Source organism: Chanodichthys erythropterus, chromosome 2, assembly GCF_024489055.1.
Source record: "Chanodichthys erythropterus isolate Z2021 chromosome 2, ASM2448905v1, whole genome shotgun sequence".
NCBI classification, from domain to species: Eukaryota; Metazoa; Chordata; class Actinopteri; order Cypriniformes; family Xenocyprididae; genus Chanodichthys; species Chanodichthys erythropterus.
This window is the reverse complement of record NC_090222.1, coordinates 23,555,176-23,572,066: the sequence shown is the minus strand read 5'-3', so window position 1 is coordinate 23,572,066 and position 16,891 is coordinate 23,555,176. Positions and strand designations below refer to the sequence as shown.

The window sequence follows — 16,891 nt, the reverse complement described above, 5'->3', positions numbered from 1 at the left end:
ACTTTCTTTCAGAGACCAGATTATAAAGATGAACACTTGAATGGGATGAAACATTTTTCAGTGTAATTATTTGACCTTAGCAGTAGCGCTTTCATTTTAAGTAACACGTTAACAAGAAAAACAGTGAATTTAACTGTATAAGACTCAATAAAATAAGTGTGCCTAAACTGTAATTAGTGTAGTAAAAATGTGGTCAGAAAACACAAAAACACTCAACACTTCTGGGCCATCTGATGGGTCAGATATCAAGTGGAAGTGCCCTGTTTTACACACATACTTGCACGTGCAGACACCCACATGTACAAGCCCCCCAAAACAACCATATGCAGTCCTCACCAGAGATGTTGGTGGTGATCTCAGTGAGAGCTGTTTGGCCGAAGCCTTTGGCGGTGCGCGCCCGAACTGAGATCAGGTAGGTGGTGCCAGGATGCAGGTTGGAGAACATATGGTACGTCTCGTTCCTCAGCTTGGATACAGTGCGCCTCGGGCCTGGAACGTTGATCCCAGGGTCTGATGATTCAATGCTCTGGTAGCTGATCTGTAATTGCACATATTAAAACCTTTTAAATAAAACATATTTTCATTAAATCACTGTTGTTTTGGAACTAAACACATGATGACTCAGTGTGTGGTAGCTCAGATCAAACAATGCTTTATAAAAGTTTGCTAACCCTGACATCCTTTTTCAGAGTGGGCTGAAAATGATTCATATATGAAATCAAACATTTATTGTACAAACAATACGTAGCCTACTCAAAAATATCAGCGGGAAGCTAGTGGGCATGTTAGACTATCATCTTTCCAGCAAAAAAGTATCATGATGGCACCATATTATCACAGCACTCACAGTAAAAACACTATCTGGATTTTCATTGGAAGAGTAAAAACATTATCTGGACAAATGTACTCTGAAAGCTAAGTTAATCAACATCATCATCTTGTTTATAGATTTTTTTAAAAAAAATTTTATGTTGCACAAAGCAATTTTAAAAGTAAAAAAGTGTCCTCAAGTAAAGTAGAATCCACACACCAAATCACATTCAGTATTCAGGTTCAGTGAAACATAATGCCAAAATTTCAAGATCCATTATCAGAAAAGTTTTACTGAATTACATGATGACACACAACAAAATGTAAATGGTGCAAAATAAAAAATAAAAATGTGAACAAATATGGAGACATGTTTCAGTGCTTTCAGACAGTGCTCGGCCATCATGTAAACTTGATTCGTTTCTTCAGTAAACATATTCTGGAAAAATTTTGGTCTCTTTTAAGATATGAGGCATGGATGATAGCAGTGGGGGGAGGTTTTGATGGGAAATGCAGTGCCCTATGAGCCTTTCTTCAGCGGTGCTCAGAGAGAAGTGGACAATGTGCTAATCTGAGAGAAATGAGAGTGAATTCTCCAGGCTCTGCCTCTTTCTTATTCTTTCCCTCTTCATCTCTCTGTATGCCTGAAAAGATCTGGCTGCTTGAGCCTGAAATCTGTCCTTGCCTCCACTTCATAGGTCAAGCCTTTAAATCCCCTTTAGAAAACATCATTGGGGCAACTTTGGTAGCTATGGCCTGGGGAAAAAAGAAATGCAACTTATCAATGAGAGATAACTCAGTAAGTGCAAATGGTAAGAGAGGAGGCTGATGGACAGAGGTGGCATTCAAAAAATGTGATGATCTCGATTCGGGCCATAGCCGAGCCGATTGACGGATCCACAAACAAAAGAGACTTTTCCTCTTGAGGTGAGATGTGGGTTCTGGAGCGTGACAGAAGCAGCGTTCTCACAACTTTTTAGTGACTGACTGAGAGCCTGAATCATGGGTGAGGAGAAAGGTGACACTGAGGCAGGCAGTGTGACCAGAGAGAGAAAGAGTGTGAGATTGTTCTGGAACAGAGGAACAGAGAGACAGATGCTGGCTGTGGGAGGCCCACCACCTTTTCCATTGAGCAGGACGAATCTGTGTGCAGTGAACGGAAGAATGAAGAAACAGTTTAAGGGCCTTTATTAGACTGTTAGCTATCATTCTTTTTGGGACAAAGGCATAAGCTTTCAATTCGCTGCAGTTCTGATGTATTCATCTTAAGAGCACCCATTATACAATGATTCATTTTTTTGTTTGGTGCAAAAAATTTCAAAAATTATTCTTAAATAAAATTCTTAAAAATGATTCTTAGATATAAATGATACTTCATGAAGTAGTGAAATAGAACAATTTGTAAATCATATAAATAAGTTATAAGTTGGTAGGAAATTTCTTAGTTTAAATTCATTCAAGAAATTTAAAATAATATAAATAAAAATATAAATAAAAAAAAAACAAGTTCGGACTGCCAAAGTCATGTGATTTCAGTAAACCAGGCTTCGTTACGTCATAAGTGTTTAAAAATTCAATAGTTCACGTGACTTTGGCAGTTTGATACACGCTCCGAACTACTGATTTGAAAAAAGATTTGTAAAGCTTCGAAGCTTCATGAAGCAGTGTTTTGAAATCGGCCATATCTCGATATTGTTGAATAAAGTCGCTATTTTGTTTTTTTGGCGCACAAAAAGTATTCTCGTCGCTTCATAATATTAAGGTTGAACCACTGTACTCACATGAACTGTTTTAACCCTTAAATGCATACCTCGGGTCTTTAGTGACCCGGGACGTCATTCACTACCCTCCTCCTCGTTCATTTTTTAAAGTTAGACATCAACCTTCTTGGTATTCCTCAATCAATTCATTATAAAGAATATAACAAGAAAAAAATCATAAAATTATAAAAGAATGCCTATTTTTGTATTCATTTTTTGTAAAAATTGTATGGGGTCGCAAACGACCCGAGGTGTGTATGAGTGTACGTATATTTTTTCTGCACAACAATAATTGAATCTTAGATGACGGAATAAGTGCAATTCACCACAAGGTGGCAATGTCTGAAACACAATGCTGAAGTGAAGACTCATTTAGACAGAAAACGAAATAATATAAGAAAAACATAAAATGACTCAGCGATTTACTGCAGAGCAAGTACTGAACACAATGAAATATGACTGTAACTGGATGGATCTGGTGAAGCTGTTAACGATCGAAATATTGATTTTGAAGATGTTGAAAATTATATAGTTTTGAGAATACGTTTGAGATCGTGAATGGGCTCATATTCGTGACCTCAAACATAAAGCTAGCCCATTATTTGCTGAATTTACTGGTAAATGAGCTCTGACGAGGACAGTGGTGATGGCATAAAACATCTGCTCAAACTGAGCCCTTTCAAGCTCCAAAAGGTAACAAAATACGATTTATTTTATTCTTCTGTAATTGTTACTCTAATATCAGAGGAGTTTTATATTATCGCGAAAGGTAGAGATCCTTCCATATTGGATATAGATCCGGGTCGATAAAGACCCGAATATGTAAGAATGATTGGCGAAACAGTAATGCATTTAAGGGTTAAATATGTCTTTAGTACCTTTCTGGGTGTTTGAAAGTGTTAATGATCTTGCTGGCAATGTAGGTCTCACTGAGCCATCGGATTTTATCAAAAATATCATAATTTGTGCTTCGGAGATGAAAGAAGGTCTGTGGATGTGGGTGTGGAATGACATGAGGGTGAGTAATTAATGACAAAATTTTAATTTTTGCGTGAACTAACCCTTTAACATTGTGTGTGTGTGTGTGTGTTTGATTTTGATCATTTATAAACAAAGCACACTTAATTTTAATTAAAATAAAATGACAAAAAGTTTGATCTCATAAAATTTTGATATTATTTCAATTGTTGTGGCTAAAAATCTATAATTCTATGGGTTGTACGTGACACTACCTCAGTAATGACTTCTTGATATAATTCCAAAACCGTTCCAGAAGCTCCTACAGCAGCCACATTCATAAAACATTGTGGTGTGTTGGTAAAGGCTCAGGGCTGGAGGGTTGCTGATTCAATACCCTCGAGAACTGAGCCATGAGCAATTATCAAGCAAAGCAATTAACCCCAGGCACAATGAGGTTCATGTTTGATGATGACGTCATGGCAACAAATTCAAACTAGCAAAATTCTAAAATTTGCAAAAAGTGTAGGAGACAGCATATATAACTTCAGATAGAGACATCTTTCTGTCATTTCCTAACAGATGGCTGGTGCAGTAGGGACCAATTAGAGGCAGGAATGGCCTTAGTGGCTCTTGTGTCTCTGGCAGCATGCAGAGTGCCAGGTCCAAATCATGACTTCATACATACTTCTGTCTGACACTGACTGAGTTGAGAAAAAACAACAACTCCTCCTCTAGACTGAAACTAGACTGAAACTCTGAATTTTACAGGAATGGAAAACACTCCAAGGTCTTACTAATACAGCACACTGTCAGTCAGATCTGTGTGCACACGCATGCAGGGGATCATGTGTTAGCGGCACGTTCATAAATAATTTAAACTGGCAGTCCAATTTTAACACACAGTGGGAAGTTTTGTCTTTCAAGGATTGTGGTTCATCGATATTTCACCTGGTAAAAATGCTGACGCGCCAGAGTGAATCTCCGAGGCTTCAGACAGCATGAGAGTAATGGATATGAGTGCGGTAAAGAGCAGAAAGCACATACCTCATACTGTGTGATAAGGCCGTTGGGTTCCACTGGCTCCTCCCACTTCAGGAAGATCATATCCTCCAGCGGCGTGAAGGTAAGAGACTCGGGAGCAATGCCACCGGGAACTATGGGAAACCAAAGAATCCGGTGGTTATGAATGAAGACGCAGAAAGATCCTACACTGTTAGACTAGTAATTTCTCTAGCATTTACTCAAAGTGAGAAGGTTAATTGCTTAAAGTCCCCCAAAGGTCAACTCTAATATCCTCATTACAGCCGTTGTCATTATAAAAGTCTTAAGCAGGCCTCTTAGCTATTAACATATTACATAGACTCATCCATTATAACTAATATCAGTCATTTGGATATGTGATATGGAACCAAAGAGCTGATCCATGAAGTGTGTATCTGGGGACTTTAGGCTCTGGGAATCCAGCTAAAAAGAATAGTATATGTTGTGTTTTGAATGCTGAATTGTTTGGGTCCCCATCTGGCTTCTTAAAGGAACAGGTTGCTCAAAAATTTGAATTCTGTAACCATTTACTCACCCTCCTGTTGTTTTAAACCTGTATGACTTTATTTTGACACAAACATTTTTCATACAATGCTATTAACTAAAACTATTTTTGTTAATTGAAATAAAGCTGAAATAAAATTTCAAAACAATTATTAGATGAAAAAATTTAAAATTTAAAATTAGAAATGTCTTGGCAACTATATGAAATTAAAATAAGTTTAATTTGAAGTGCTTAAACTAAAAGTGGAATTAAAAATAAAGCTTTGTAAAAGCAAACTAAAATAAATGAAAAAATAAATAAATAAATAAATTACTAAAACAAACCAAAATTAAAACTGAAAATAAAAGCTAATTAAAATATTAATAAATACTATAATAGTACATAAATAATAAAAATATATTCTGTGGGGAAAAACAAAACAAAAATGCACCATAATAATATCATAGTAATGTTCCTCATGACATGCCATATATTAGCTTTGTGTGATTTCGGTATTTATTCAAAGAAATTTTCATTAGCTCTTCTGCATATTCAAATTTGATGTATTTTGATTGTTTACAAAACAAGTGAGAACCAATGTCCTTTGAGATCTTCTCACAGCATACTTGAATAAAATTTGAGTACTACTGCACAGTAGAGTTGTCAAGAGTACCAATTTCGGTACCAATCGGTACTGAAATTTTAAAAATGTGACGCTTTGAGCGCTGTTGAGCGGATTCATAAACACCTCTGATTGGCCATTGTGTTGACGCCCACATCAGATATGTCGGTGATTGGCTACAATGATCAACGCACAGCAGCGATTGAAAGCACACGGAAGTGTTTGAATTTGAAAGCATTTTGAAAGTGGGAGCAGGACCGTTTGAAAGCAGGTGTCTATCGTAACCCAATTTTTAAACGCTCCCGTGTGTATCTGTATAAAAGCTCTGTGAAGAGCTTCATTGATGACTATTTACAACGTTTTTACAGCATTGATCATTGAAGCCAATCACTGACATATCTGATGAGTCGTTAACACAATGGCCAATCAGAGGTGTTTACGAATCCTCTCAACAGCGCTCAAAGCATCACATTTTTTACATTTCAGTACCGACTAGGTTACCGAAGTCAGTACTTTTGACAACTCTACTGTACAGTATAGATTTTCAGTGCATAATAATATAAATTTCTGTTTTTTCGTCACACAAAGCTATCATCGGGATTTAGAATGCTTGAAAGTGCATGAGTCATATGAATCACATTTATGATTTTTATTTATTTATTATTTATTTGTCCTTTTAGAGCTTGACAACCTTACAAGCTTTCGACGTATAGAAGAGAGTAGCAGTTTGAAAAGACATGAGGGTGAGTAAATGAGGATACAATTTTAATTTTTATGAGTGTACAATCCCTGTAACTAGCTTATCCAGATTCATTAGAAAGGCCATGCTGGTTAATTAGCTTCATCGTTTATGTTTGCAAATGAACAGCACAGTTACGCTGTTCAATCAACCACACCGTAAAACCAGCTTTAACCAGCCTGGAGCAGCATGGAAATTCATGCTGGTCTAAGCCGGACTTCTCAGCAGAAGATACAAAGCCTGTGTAACAAAAAGAAAGGGCAACACTTGCAGTTGATGACATGGCTTTTTTTGGCTGATTAATATTAACACGGGGTCATTAACAGACATACAGTAAACGCTGGCAGAGAGAATGAGGAGGAAGTGGAAATGGTGCTAGAGAGACAGATGACATTCTGACTTCTCACATACTGCAGCAGTAACACATCAGCAGATGTTTTTACAGCCATTTGTGCTCTGTCACTGAGCCATCCTTGTTAGCCCTTGGGTATGTGCACAGTGTGTGCGCACGGGGTGATAGTTGGTGAAGCAGAGATAGCTAGTGGCGAAAATAACACGCTCACTCAGATTGAGTCAAAATCGCTGACTCAATCACTTTTTCTTGTGACAGGCCATGAAAGAAAAGAATTGCTGATTGAAGCTTCAGAGGAGTGTTGATAATTGAGCACTCTCTTTCCTCCCTCTCCTTTTCTCTCTTCATCATACTTCCTGTCTGGGAAAACGCTTGTGTTTCAAATTTCTCCCAGAAAATTATTTTGTCCTTCAGCCAAAATTTTTGCAGCCCGCGCTGGCTGGATCGAGCACAGAAACGGGCATAAAAATCTCCCCTGACCTGCTCATGCTCAGCTCCCTGAAGAGAATGATTAAAAATTAATTTCAAATCCATTTTGGAATTTCTGTCTCTTTATGATTGTGATGTTGAACATATCTAAAAGAAACATTTTTATATTTAGAAGTGTCCACAAGTAAATACTATAAAATAAATATATAAAACCTATAGGAAAATAATCAACTCTACAACTTAAAGGCCCGGTTACACAGACAGGGCTTAGACAAAGCCAGGATTAGGCCTTCGTTCAATTAGGGCATTTAAGTATCTTTTTTTAAAGTACTCAAGGAAAAAAACATTACTGGTGTGCATCTTGAGACAAAACAATGGCACTGACATATTTTAAGATATGTCAGAACAAGTTGCTTTCAATTAAAAAGCTCAAACATGCACTTTAGTCTAGGACTAGCTTAAGCCTTGTTTGTGAAACCAGGGGAAAGTCTGTCCATCCATCCAATCCATCCATCCAATCCATCCATCCATCCATCCATCCATCCATCAATCCATCCATCCATCCATCCATCCATCCATCCATCCATCCATCCATCCATCCATCCATCCATCCATCCATCCATCCGTTTTATTTAAATAAAATGTTTCTTAACAGTTTACTTTAACTGGAAAATGTCTAAATATTTATTGGACAATGGGCTTTCAATCACTCATTTTTGTCCTGTCTTGAAGCCTGGTTCTCTATATAATGGCTAGATGATACTTAAATGGGCAAGACTTGGTAACTTTTGCCTATTGCCATTGGTAAATATTGTAAAAAATGCAGTTGATTAGTAGTAGTCTGCAGTTGTAGCATTAACACATTTTGCTACACAATGTTACACATTTTGCCATTCATAAGACATTTGCGCTTCCCCACTCTTGAAAACCAGCTGCCACTGAAACAGAAGTACAAAAATTTAAATAAACAGATTAATATTCATTAAAAGCTCCACTACTCACTGTCCTCCTCGGTCTGGAACATGACCTCCTTCCCTTCCTTCTTGCCCTCAGTATTGGCAAGTGCAAGGCGTATTTGGATAGTGTGAAAAGGAGGCAGATCTCTAAGGGTGAAGCGTGAAGTGTTGTGCTCCACAGCCAGGCATTCTCTCACTGTGGTGTTGTGCCCTCCGCCGCCCCCTGCGGTAGTGTAACGGTAGCACAAGGAGACGGAGTACGTGTGGCAGCGGGTCAGGTTGAAGGCCGGCGTCTCCCACTGCAAGGTCAGCTGCCGCGACTGGATCTCCGAGGCTCTAAGACCACGCAGTGCCCGCATGGGCTCTATTGGAATGGAAAACAATGGAACATTTTGTTAACATTAGCCGAAAGTGCAGGGAATCTGGACAGGAACATCACCTAAGGTCATAAGACTTCTCGCCTACCCCACCCACCATAGATAGGAGGCACAACCACGGTCAAAAAAGGTTGACGGACCACCTGCTAATGAGCACACAACTCATGCCAAATTACGTTAATTAATTCCACAGGCTGCAGGTTGTAGTCTCTCTCCCGCCATTTGCCACCTCCGTGTCGCTAAGCAAATCGAGTATCTGCCTGCACATCGTCCAGGGGCCATGAGCCCCGTTCAAGGACATTCAGTTCTGCCAGTTTACCGTTAGTGCAAGGTCGTTGCATTAGGCCAACTATTTTTGGCATACCTCACATCTGTGTTCGTACTTTCTTATTTACCGAGGGCAGAAAGATCAGCGACCACCTTTGGCGTATATGATATAAAGAGACAGAGGAAGCCACTGTCTGTAGGGCACACAGGAACCTTAGTGTTTCTCACAGAGAGGCGCAGACAGCAGGGAGGGTGAACCAAGGACATCCAGCCCTACTATCAATGAGCGCATTTGTCATGGTCCATTATTAAGACAATCAATGCATTTTTGTCAAGTAGATTTCCACATAATGTATTGTATTTCTTTGTTCTTTTAATGGGGCCTGGTGACTAATGGGCCCAAGTAGGAAGGTACAACAAAGGGGATGTGAAGTGCGCACTTCCTGTGAAAAGTCATGGCTCAAGGTCTTTATTGTTCCTCTTGAACAGATGCTTAGAAGACATACTCTTAAGAATTAGGTTTACTACTAAGGGTAAGGTGAGATAGCTAATGCACCGAGACCGTAAGGACAGAGGGGCTAAATTAGAGGAAATGTATTTCCTTTTGAAGTTCTCAGAGGAGAACACGTATGGATGGCAGAATACTAATTCAGCACTTTTTCTGCAGAATTGCACTCGTAACATTAAGCTCTTTTAATCCTGAAATAACTCACACATCAGAGAGCTTTCACCACACCTTAAGATCTATATTTAGATTTACATTTCGTTTCATTCGTAGATTTACATTTAGATTAACTTCCAGTGCAATTGGATTTCTTATCAAGAGAAGCACTTAGTCGACCTGAAAATGACACAAATGAAAGATATTCCTTTCCGAAAATACACATTGAATGCAAAGGTCCCATTTGCCTCCACAGGAAATACGACCAAAATAGAGCGTTGGTCGTCTTAATGGAACTATTGATTGTTAGTTAAAAGCAAACAAATGGGATGCTGTTGGCTTGTGCCATCTTTAAAAAACAATCCAAGAGTCTACACTGTGCTCTTTGAGGAGCCCAAAGGGGCCTTTTGTGCCACCCTACTTCCCTTAACCTAGTTCGAAGGCTTTGTCTGGATGCCAAGTGCAGCGCTTCGAGCGCCCACTCCTTGGCACCCATCTGGGATGGGACCGAACCCAGAGAGAGCAGCCAGAGGCCTGGGGCAGCATGTCAATTCCTCCCGGGCAGCTGAAAGTCCAAACAAGACCGGTTTCTGTCCCATTACTCTAGATAATGTTGATACATGAGGTAGTCCAGAGAGAACTAAGCTCATTTCTGGTTATACTGTGAACTAATGGCCGTGAAGTTCTGGTCGTTGGTCTGTAAAAGGAAAAGGGATGAGAAACATGATTCTGTGATATTTAGAGTAGAGAGGGTTTAATTAAATGTACATAAAAGCATTCGTATATCTGATGTTCAATTATGGGAATAAAAATCATAAAAGAATAAGCTGCTTTATGTTTCTTTCTTAAAGACATTTATTAAAGGGTCAGTTCACCCAAAAATTATTGTCATCATTACTCAGCCGTTCAATATTGTGAATTATTAAAACAATTTAAAATAAGTTTACATACATACATATATATATATATATATATATATATATATATATTATAAAATATAATATATCCCTGTGATGGCAAAGCTGAATTTTCAGAAGCCATTGCTCCATTTCTCAGTGTCACGTAATCCTTCAGAAATCATTCTAACATGTTGATTTGGTGCTCAAGAAAAATTTGGGGTAACACTTTAGGCCTTTGAAATCTGCTATAAGGAGAATAATCCTGGAATGTTTTCATCAAAAACCTTAATTTCTTTTCGACTGACGAAAGAAAGACATGAACATCTTGGATGACATGGGGGTGAGTAAATTATCAGCAAAATTGTATTTAAAAGTGGACTAATCCTTTAACTAGTTGCTTATTAGCATTCATATTACTTGGATATTGGCAGTTTATTAGTACTAAAGCACATATCAATGAAGCACATATCAATGCCTTATTCTGCATGGCCATATTCTACATCCCTTAATCCTACCCACTACCTAAACTTAACAACTACCTTACTAACTAACTGAGGCAAAAGTCATAGTTAATAGTTAATAGTGAGAACTGGACCCCAAACTAAAGTGTGACCATATTTTGTTATCAATGTTGAAAACAAATGTGCTGCTTAATATTTCTGATACGTTTTTGAACATGATACATTTTTATTCAGGATACATTGATGAATAGAAAGTTCAAAAGAACAACATTCATTTGAAAAAAGAAATCTATTGAAACATTATAAATATTTTTTTTTTCTGTATTCTTTTATTTAATTAACATAGTTATCCCAAACGTTTGAACAGTAGTGTATATATAGTGAGCAGTGGCTGTCAAGCCCTAGAAGGAACTAAAAGGTACCATAAAAATGGCATAGAAGGGGTCCATGCGACTCATGCAGGATATTTCAAGTTTTCTGAAGTCAAACAATTGCTCTGTGTGAGGAACAGACAGACACAATTTCAGTAATACTTGCATATTAAGCCATTGCAGATTTCAAACATGGTGCTCAGTGTCTCAAATTTTAGTCTGTTCCTTACACAAAGCTCCATTCAGAAAACTTAAACAGCACATAATGGTGATTTTATTGTGCTTTTTGGGCCTTTTGGGGCTTGACAGCCAATGATCACTATCTCCTTTCATTTCATGGAAAAAAGCAAGACATTGTTCAAAGCATCACCTTATTTCATGCAAGAAAGAAAGTCATACAGGTTTGAAATGACACAGTGGTATTAAATGATGAGAAAATTTGCATTTACACTTACTTTTTTCTGCAGAGCACAAAAGATGATGTTTTGAAGAATGTTTCAACTGTTTTTGTATATACAATAAAAGTCTATAAACAACATTGGATCCCAACAACCTTAAATGTATTGTGTTCTGCAGAAGAAAGAAAGTCATACAGGTTTGGAACGACACAAGGAAGAGTGAATGGTAACAAAATCTGCATTTTGGAGTGCACTGTACCTTTAAGTCATTACAGTCCAAAGTATAACTCACTCCAAACAGCACCTAAAGAGACCCAGCAGCAGGTGGAGGTCCATCTGTGAACTAGACTGTGGCAGAAGTGCAATGTTTGTCTCATTCTTCCATCTTTTTCCCCTTTCTAATCTCCCTCTCCTCCAAGGAACATTCCTTCACATCAAGTCCTGTTCCTAATCACAACAACGCCTCATCAAGCACACCTGGCCGTGTTCTGTGAAATGTCCAGCAGTTCCCTGGCTGTGCCCACAGGACTGTGCCTGCTTTCATCATTTTTATGTAGGTCACTACCAAGAGCTGCGCACCAGGATGCAATCTTCAGCTGCAGCCAGAAACAACCCAGTCATCCCATCACTCATTTCACTTTCCTCCAGTTTTTTGAAGGAGAACTTACCTAGGGCCATGAAAGTATCTAAAGTTGCTGTTGAAAAAAAAAAAAAGATAGCTGCTAGGAGTGAGGAACCAGACAATGTGAGCCTAATATACAAACAAACTAATAAGATCTTGTTGGATGCCAGCTAGGGATATATCAACAGGGAAAAATTGTCAGCATCAGGGTCTGTGGACAGGCGTTAATGGCATCCCCGGATGGAGGCCATTTTGAGCACATCATATAAAGCCGGAGAAGATGATTAAAGTCACCTTTGTAATGGAGTAGGTGGATTCACAGCTGGATGAAGACAGATGAGCTGACACTACACTCATATCTCCCCCCCCCCCCCCAAAAAAAAAAAAAAAAAAAAAAAATCAGAAAATGTGACCAGTGGGAGTTTGTGATGTTTGGAGGTGTTGTATAATACTTGAGCAGCCCAGCCTAAAGATAAAGGGAAGTGTCGACATCTCTTATCTGATGACGTGTTTTTCGGTGCGAAACTGTCACTCACATGAGAATGCAGCAATAGCAAAACACAATAATCCAACGATCCAATGAATTCCTGATGGACAAAATCATGTCTCGCCCTACATTTTTTTCCGTTATTCAGAGCACCACTTAAACCAGGCATCTACAACTAGTTTAAACCTGCTATGACCTGCTAACTTATCTTAGAATGGATTAGCTCTTTTTTTCTCTCTCTCTCTCAGCAAAGTCAATATTTTAACCATTTAACCATGAGCAAGTGGACATTACAAGAAAACAATCTCATCTCTGCTCTAGAGTTTAAGAAGAGATTGTGGTCAGTTGGCTTAAATAATATACAATCACAAGTCAGACATTTAAAAATTAACTCAAATATTTCTTGATGAAATTATTTATCCACAATGCTCTCCATTACCATTTTTTAACTTTAAAAATCACAATGAAATGGAGGCTGTGACAGATCTTTTCTTCCATATTGCGAGGTGCATCCAAGGGTAATGGATTATCCAAAAAGAAAAATGTAGGACAGGGCTTGGTTCTAAATTCAAAAAAATATTTTTTGATGCTGTTCACTTTATTTAAATAATTCCATTGTAACAGGTTTCTCATTCAAACATGATTGCATCATGTTAAACGATTACTCTTTGGCTCAAGTTGATGTTGAAAAAAAAACATGTTTCAATCAAGTCGCTCAATGAAATAGAAACAGTTCAACTTCCCATCATGCTTTGCACAGGGCTGGATAGGGAGAGTAAATGTTGAAATAAAGTGTTATTTTATGCAAGGTGAGCAAATGGGAAGACTTGTTAATGTTAAGTTCTTGTATGTTGGTATTTAAAAAGAGTTTCTGTTGTGTTGATGGTCTTTTTTTTTTTTTTTAATGGTATCATTATGGTGAAGTGTCGATTGTGTGTTTGGGTTGAGGACCTGGTAATAAGAATTCAAGTTGCTTTAATAATAAAACAACAACTATGGGAATGTTATGCAGTACCATCAACACCTAAAATGTGCGGAACAGGCTATAATTAGCTTTCTAGTATGTGTTGTTACCATTTAACATTTAGAACGAATTCAACTAAACTTAGACATGTCCAAATAACTTGATTCAATCAAGTTCATCCTACATGAAATATTTGAGTAGAGACAACACGTTTATTTAATGTGATACCATTGTCCATGAGGCCATCGGCGCCGACCAGTTTTGACTTTTTGATTGAACATTATGAGGTAAAAACATTTTGAAAAAGAAAAAAAGAAAAAGAAACATCCACGAATGAATCGTTCACAATAACACATTCATTTCACGCTGCCTTTAAACTATTAGGAGAGACATCTCAGATTTGATACTTAAAGAGACAGTTCACTACTGTCATCATTTACTCATTCTCATGTCAGTCCAAATCTGTATAAATTTCTTCTGCAAAACACAAAAGATATTTTGAATACTGTTCCACTGTCATGTAGAATGTTTCAACTGAAACATTTTAATTTATGCATGAACTATCTCTTCAAGTGCAACATATCTGAGAGCTCCAATAAGGTTCATGAGCATACCTCTGAGGAATAAAATTTCATCGTACAGTTGACAGGTAAAGCTAATGCGTTTAGTAAAGAACTATAAATCCTTCATCAAATTCAGTGAATGATTCAGTTTCGAAAATAAACTATTGAAGATGATGTTACAAAACAAAGATCTTGTTTTGTAGCAGCGTGTAAGATCTAAACATTTTTTTTGTGAGACTAGTTCCCTGGAGATTAATCTGAATATAGAGTCACATGACCGTAGACGCTAACCCTCTTTTAGCCGTGATTAGTAAGTCATCACAGTGTATGTGAGCAAGGGCTGTCAAACAAATCAAAACTTCATAGCCTCTGACACAACATGGCGTTCCCACTAGCGTACTTCTCCAAGCACTCAATTATATCTTCGACTTCTATTCAGTCGACGGCAGAATACACAGGAGATTTGAGCATGAACTGAGTATGGAAAACCTAATTTTACTTTCAATCCCACTGATGTGCTTCTATTGAGTCAAAATTACATCTTCAACAGTTCAGCAAATATGACAGGAGCTTAAACAGCCACAATATTCATGTGCAACGAGGCACCACTGGGAATATGATGCAAATACTCCATTTAAAGAAGAATTTCAATCTAGACTTAATATGGAAGAGAAAATGGAAACAGTTGGAAATATTTAGCGTGAATGTCTGCTCCTCATTTTTCTCCGCCTTTCTTTTAGAGACAAAAGCTGTTTAAGACAAAACCGTGTCTCAAAGTGACTCACAGACGAATCTTTCTCGCTCCGACTCTCACGTCTTATCTGCTGATGTCTTTTTCTCTCTGCTATGTCATTCTAAAGCCTCCTATGCTGTCATGCTTTTCCGCTCTCCCTGTTTCACCTGGCTGCCTCTCTTCGTCTTGCTTGCTGATGAATGGTAGGTGTCTGGCCTCCAGAACAAGCTGGGAATGATTGTGATGTGTCATTTAAAAAGGCAGGTGTTGATTTGTGTAATAGCATGTGTGTGTTTAGAAGAGGATGCGATGTAAAATAGTGACCATTACCAGGCTGACCAGGTCCAGGGGCGAATCCTCAACCTGCATTTTCACTCTCTTTTTCTCTTGGATAAAAACAGGATCAATCTTCCTAATCACACCCTTTCCAGTTTTGAAACAGCTGGACATGGCAGAAACTCTCATTTGCAGGTAGAACCATGCATTACCGCACCCCTCGCTGTTTGTTTTGACAGGCACAAGAAGGCGCCACAGGAGAGATGCCCGCGGTTTCGGTTGAGAAAATTTAAATTCCAATTAATCATCCACTTTTTCAAAAAGTAAGTCGGATATATTTCATGAACTGGCATTAAACACTTGACCAAATTCACATGCTGTTCCATTAGTGGTTGATCAATATGGGTTTTTAATGGAAAATAATGAGAAATTTTAAAAAAGAGAATATACTGATAGTGTCAATCAAAAGTTTCAAGTAATTAAAGGGATAGTTCATCCCAAAATTAAAATTATCCCATGATTTATTCACCCTCAAGCCATCCCAGGTTTATATGACTATCTTCTTTCAGGCGAATACAATTGGAGATATATTTAAAATATTTATAAATATAATAAATTGCTTTTCCAAAGCTTTATAATGGTGGTGGTGGTGGTGGGGGGGGGGTTCATCCATCCATTATTAAAAATAATCCATATGTCTTGAGGGGGTTAATAAATGCCTTTTGAAGCAAAGAGGTATGTTTTTGTAAGAAAAATATCCATATTTAAAACTTTATTTAGTAATAGTTTTTCAGAAAAAAGGTAAAGGTCCAAAAAGTAAACAATAATACTGTATACCAAATGTATAAATGTACTCTAGTTACAAGATAAAGAGGTTCCAAACAGATCACAGTGGTAACATCAGAAGGGTGTGGGGAGGAAAAAAAAAAATAAATAAATAAATACTACAACAACAAGATAATAATGGTTAGGTAAATAAATTTAAGAGTTACAAAGGTATGAAAACCAGTATGCAGTATGAAAACCAGTACAAAGTTATCACATTATTAAGTCTAATACCGGCTTCCATATTTTCCAAAATATATCTAGCTTATCGTTTGTTAATAAATCGTAACTTCTCAATATGAATAATGCTCACTAGCTCACTCAGCAACACATCGAATGTTGGAACAATGTCCAATTTTCACCTCTGAAGAATCAATCTGCAAGAACCATAAATAAAGAAATACACTGTCTTTCATATTTACTAAATTAAGGTACAGAAATTACCCCAAAAACAGCAATCTGGAACAATCTTTTTTTATACACTTTGGAAAGCATTTATAAATTCAAATAACTAGCTTCCAGCGGACGACCGCACACATACCGTGCAAGTTGACTTGCGCCAAATGAGTAACCCCTGAAGCGATGTATGACGCAGGATGTAGGAGTAGCTTAAGCTTAGACGCCTCTCGTGGTTCAAACAAATAGGGCAACAAACTATGCCCTAACAAAATCCTCCTACATTTCTCTTTAATAATGATCGTTTTAGACTTCTAATTCGTCATATTCACCTAGGATGGCTTGAGGGTGAGTAAATCATGGGATAATTTTCATTTTTGCTGCTTAATATTTTGTAATATCTTTGAGGAAACTATGATCCTATTGTTTCAGGATTCA

The 16,891-nt window shown here is 37.7% G+C and overlaps 1 protein-coding gene across 10 annotated transcripts in view; it reads right to left on the bottom strand.

Moving 5' to 3' along the window:
- ptprub (protein tyrosine phosphatase receptor type Ub) overlaps nt 1-16,891 on the bottom strand; it is a 261,558-nt gene that overhangs the window by 86,329 nt on the left and 158,338 nt on the right. For all 10 annotated transcript variants that reach the window (XM_067405445.1, XM_067405447.1, XM_067405448.1 and 7 more), the window contains exons 8-10: nt 8,200-8,517; nt 4,575-4,684; nt 337-538 (exon numbers count right to left, since the gene is read on the bottom strand). In XM_067405445.1, coding sequence (XP_067261546.1) covers nt 337-538; nt 4,575-4,684; nt 8,200-8,517 — 630 coding nt within the window. The remainder of the gene's footprint in view (nt 1-336; nt 539-4,574; nt 4,685-8,199; nt 8,518-16,891) is intronic.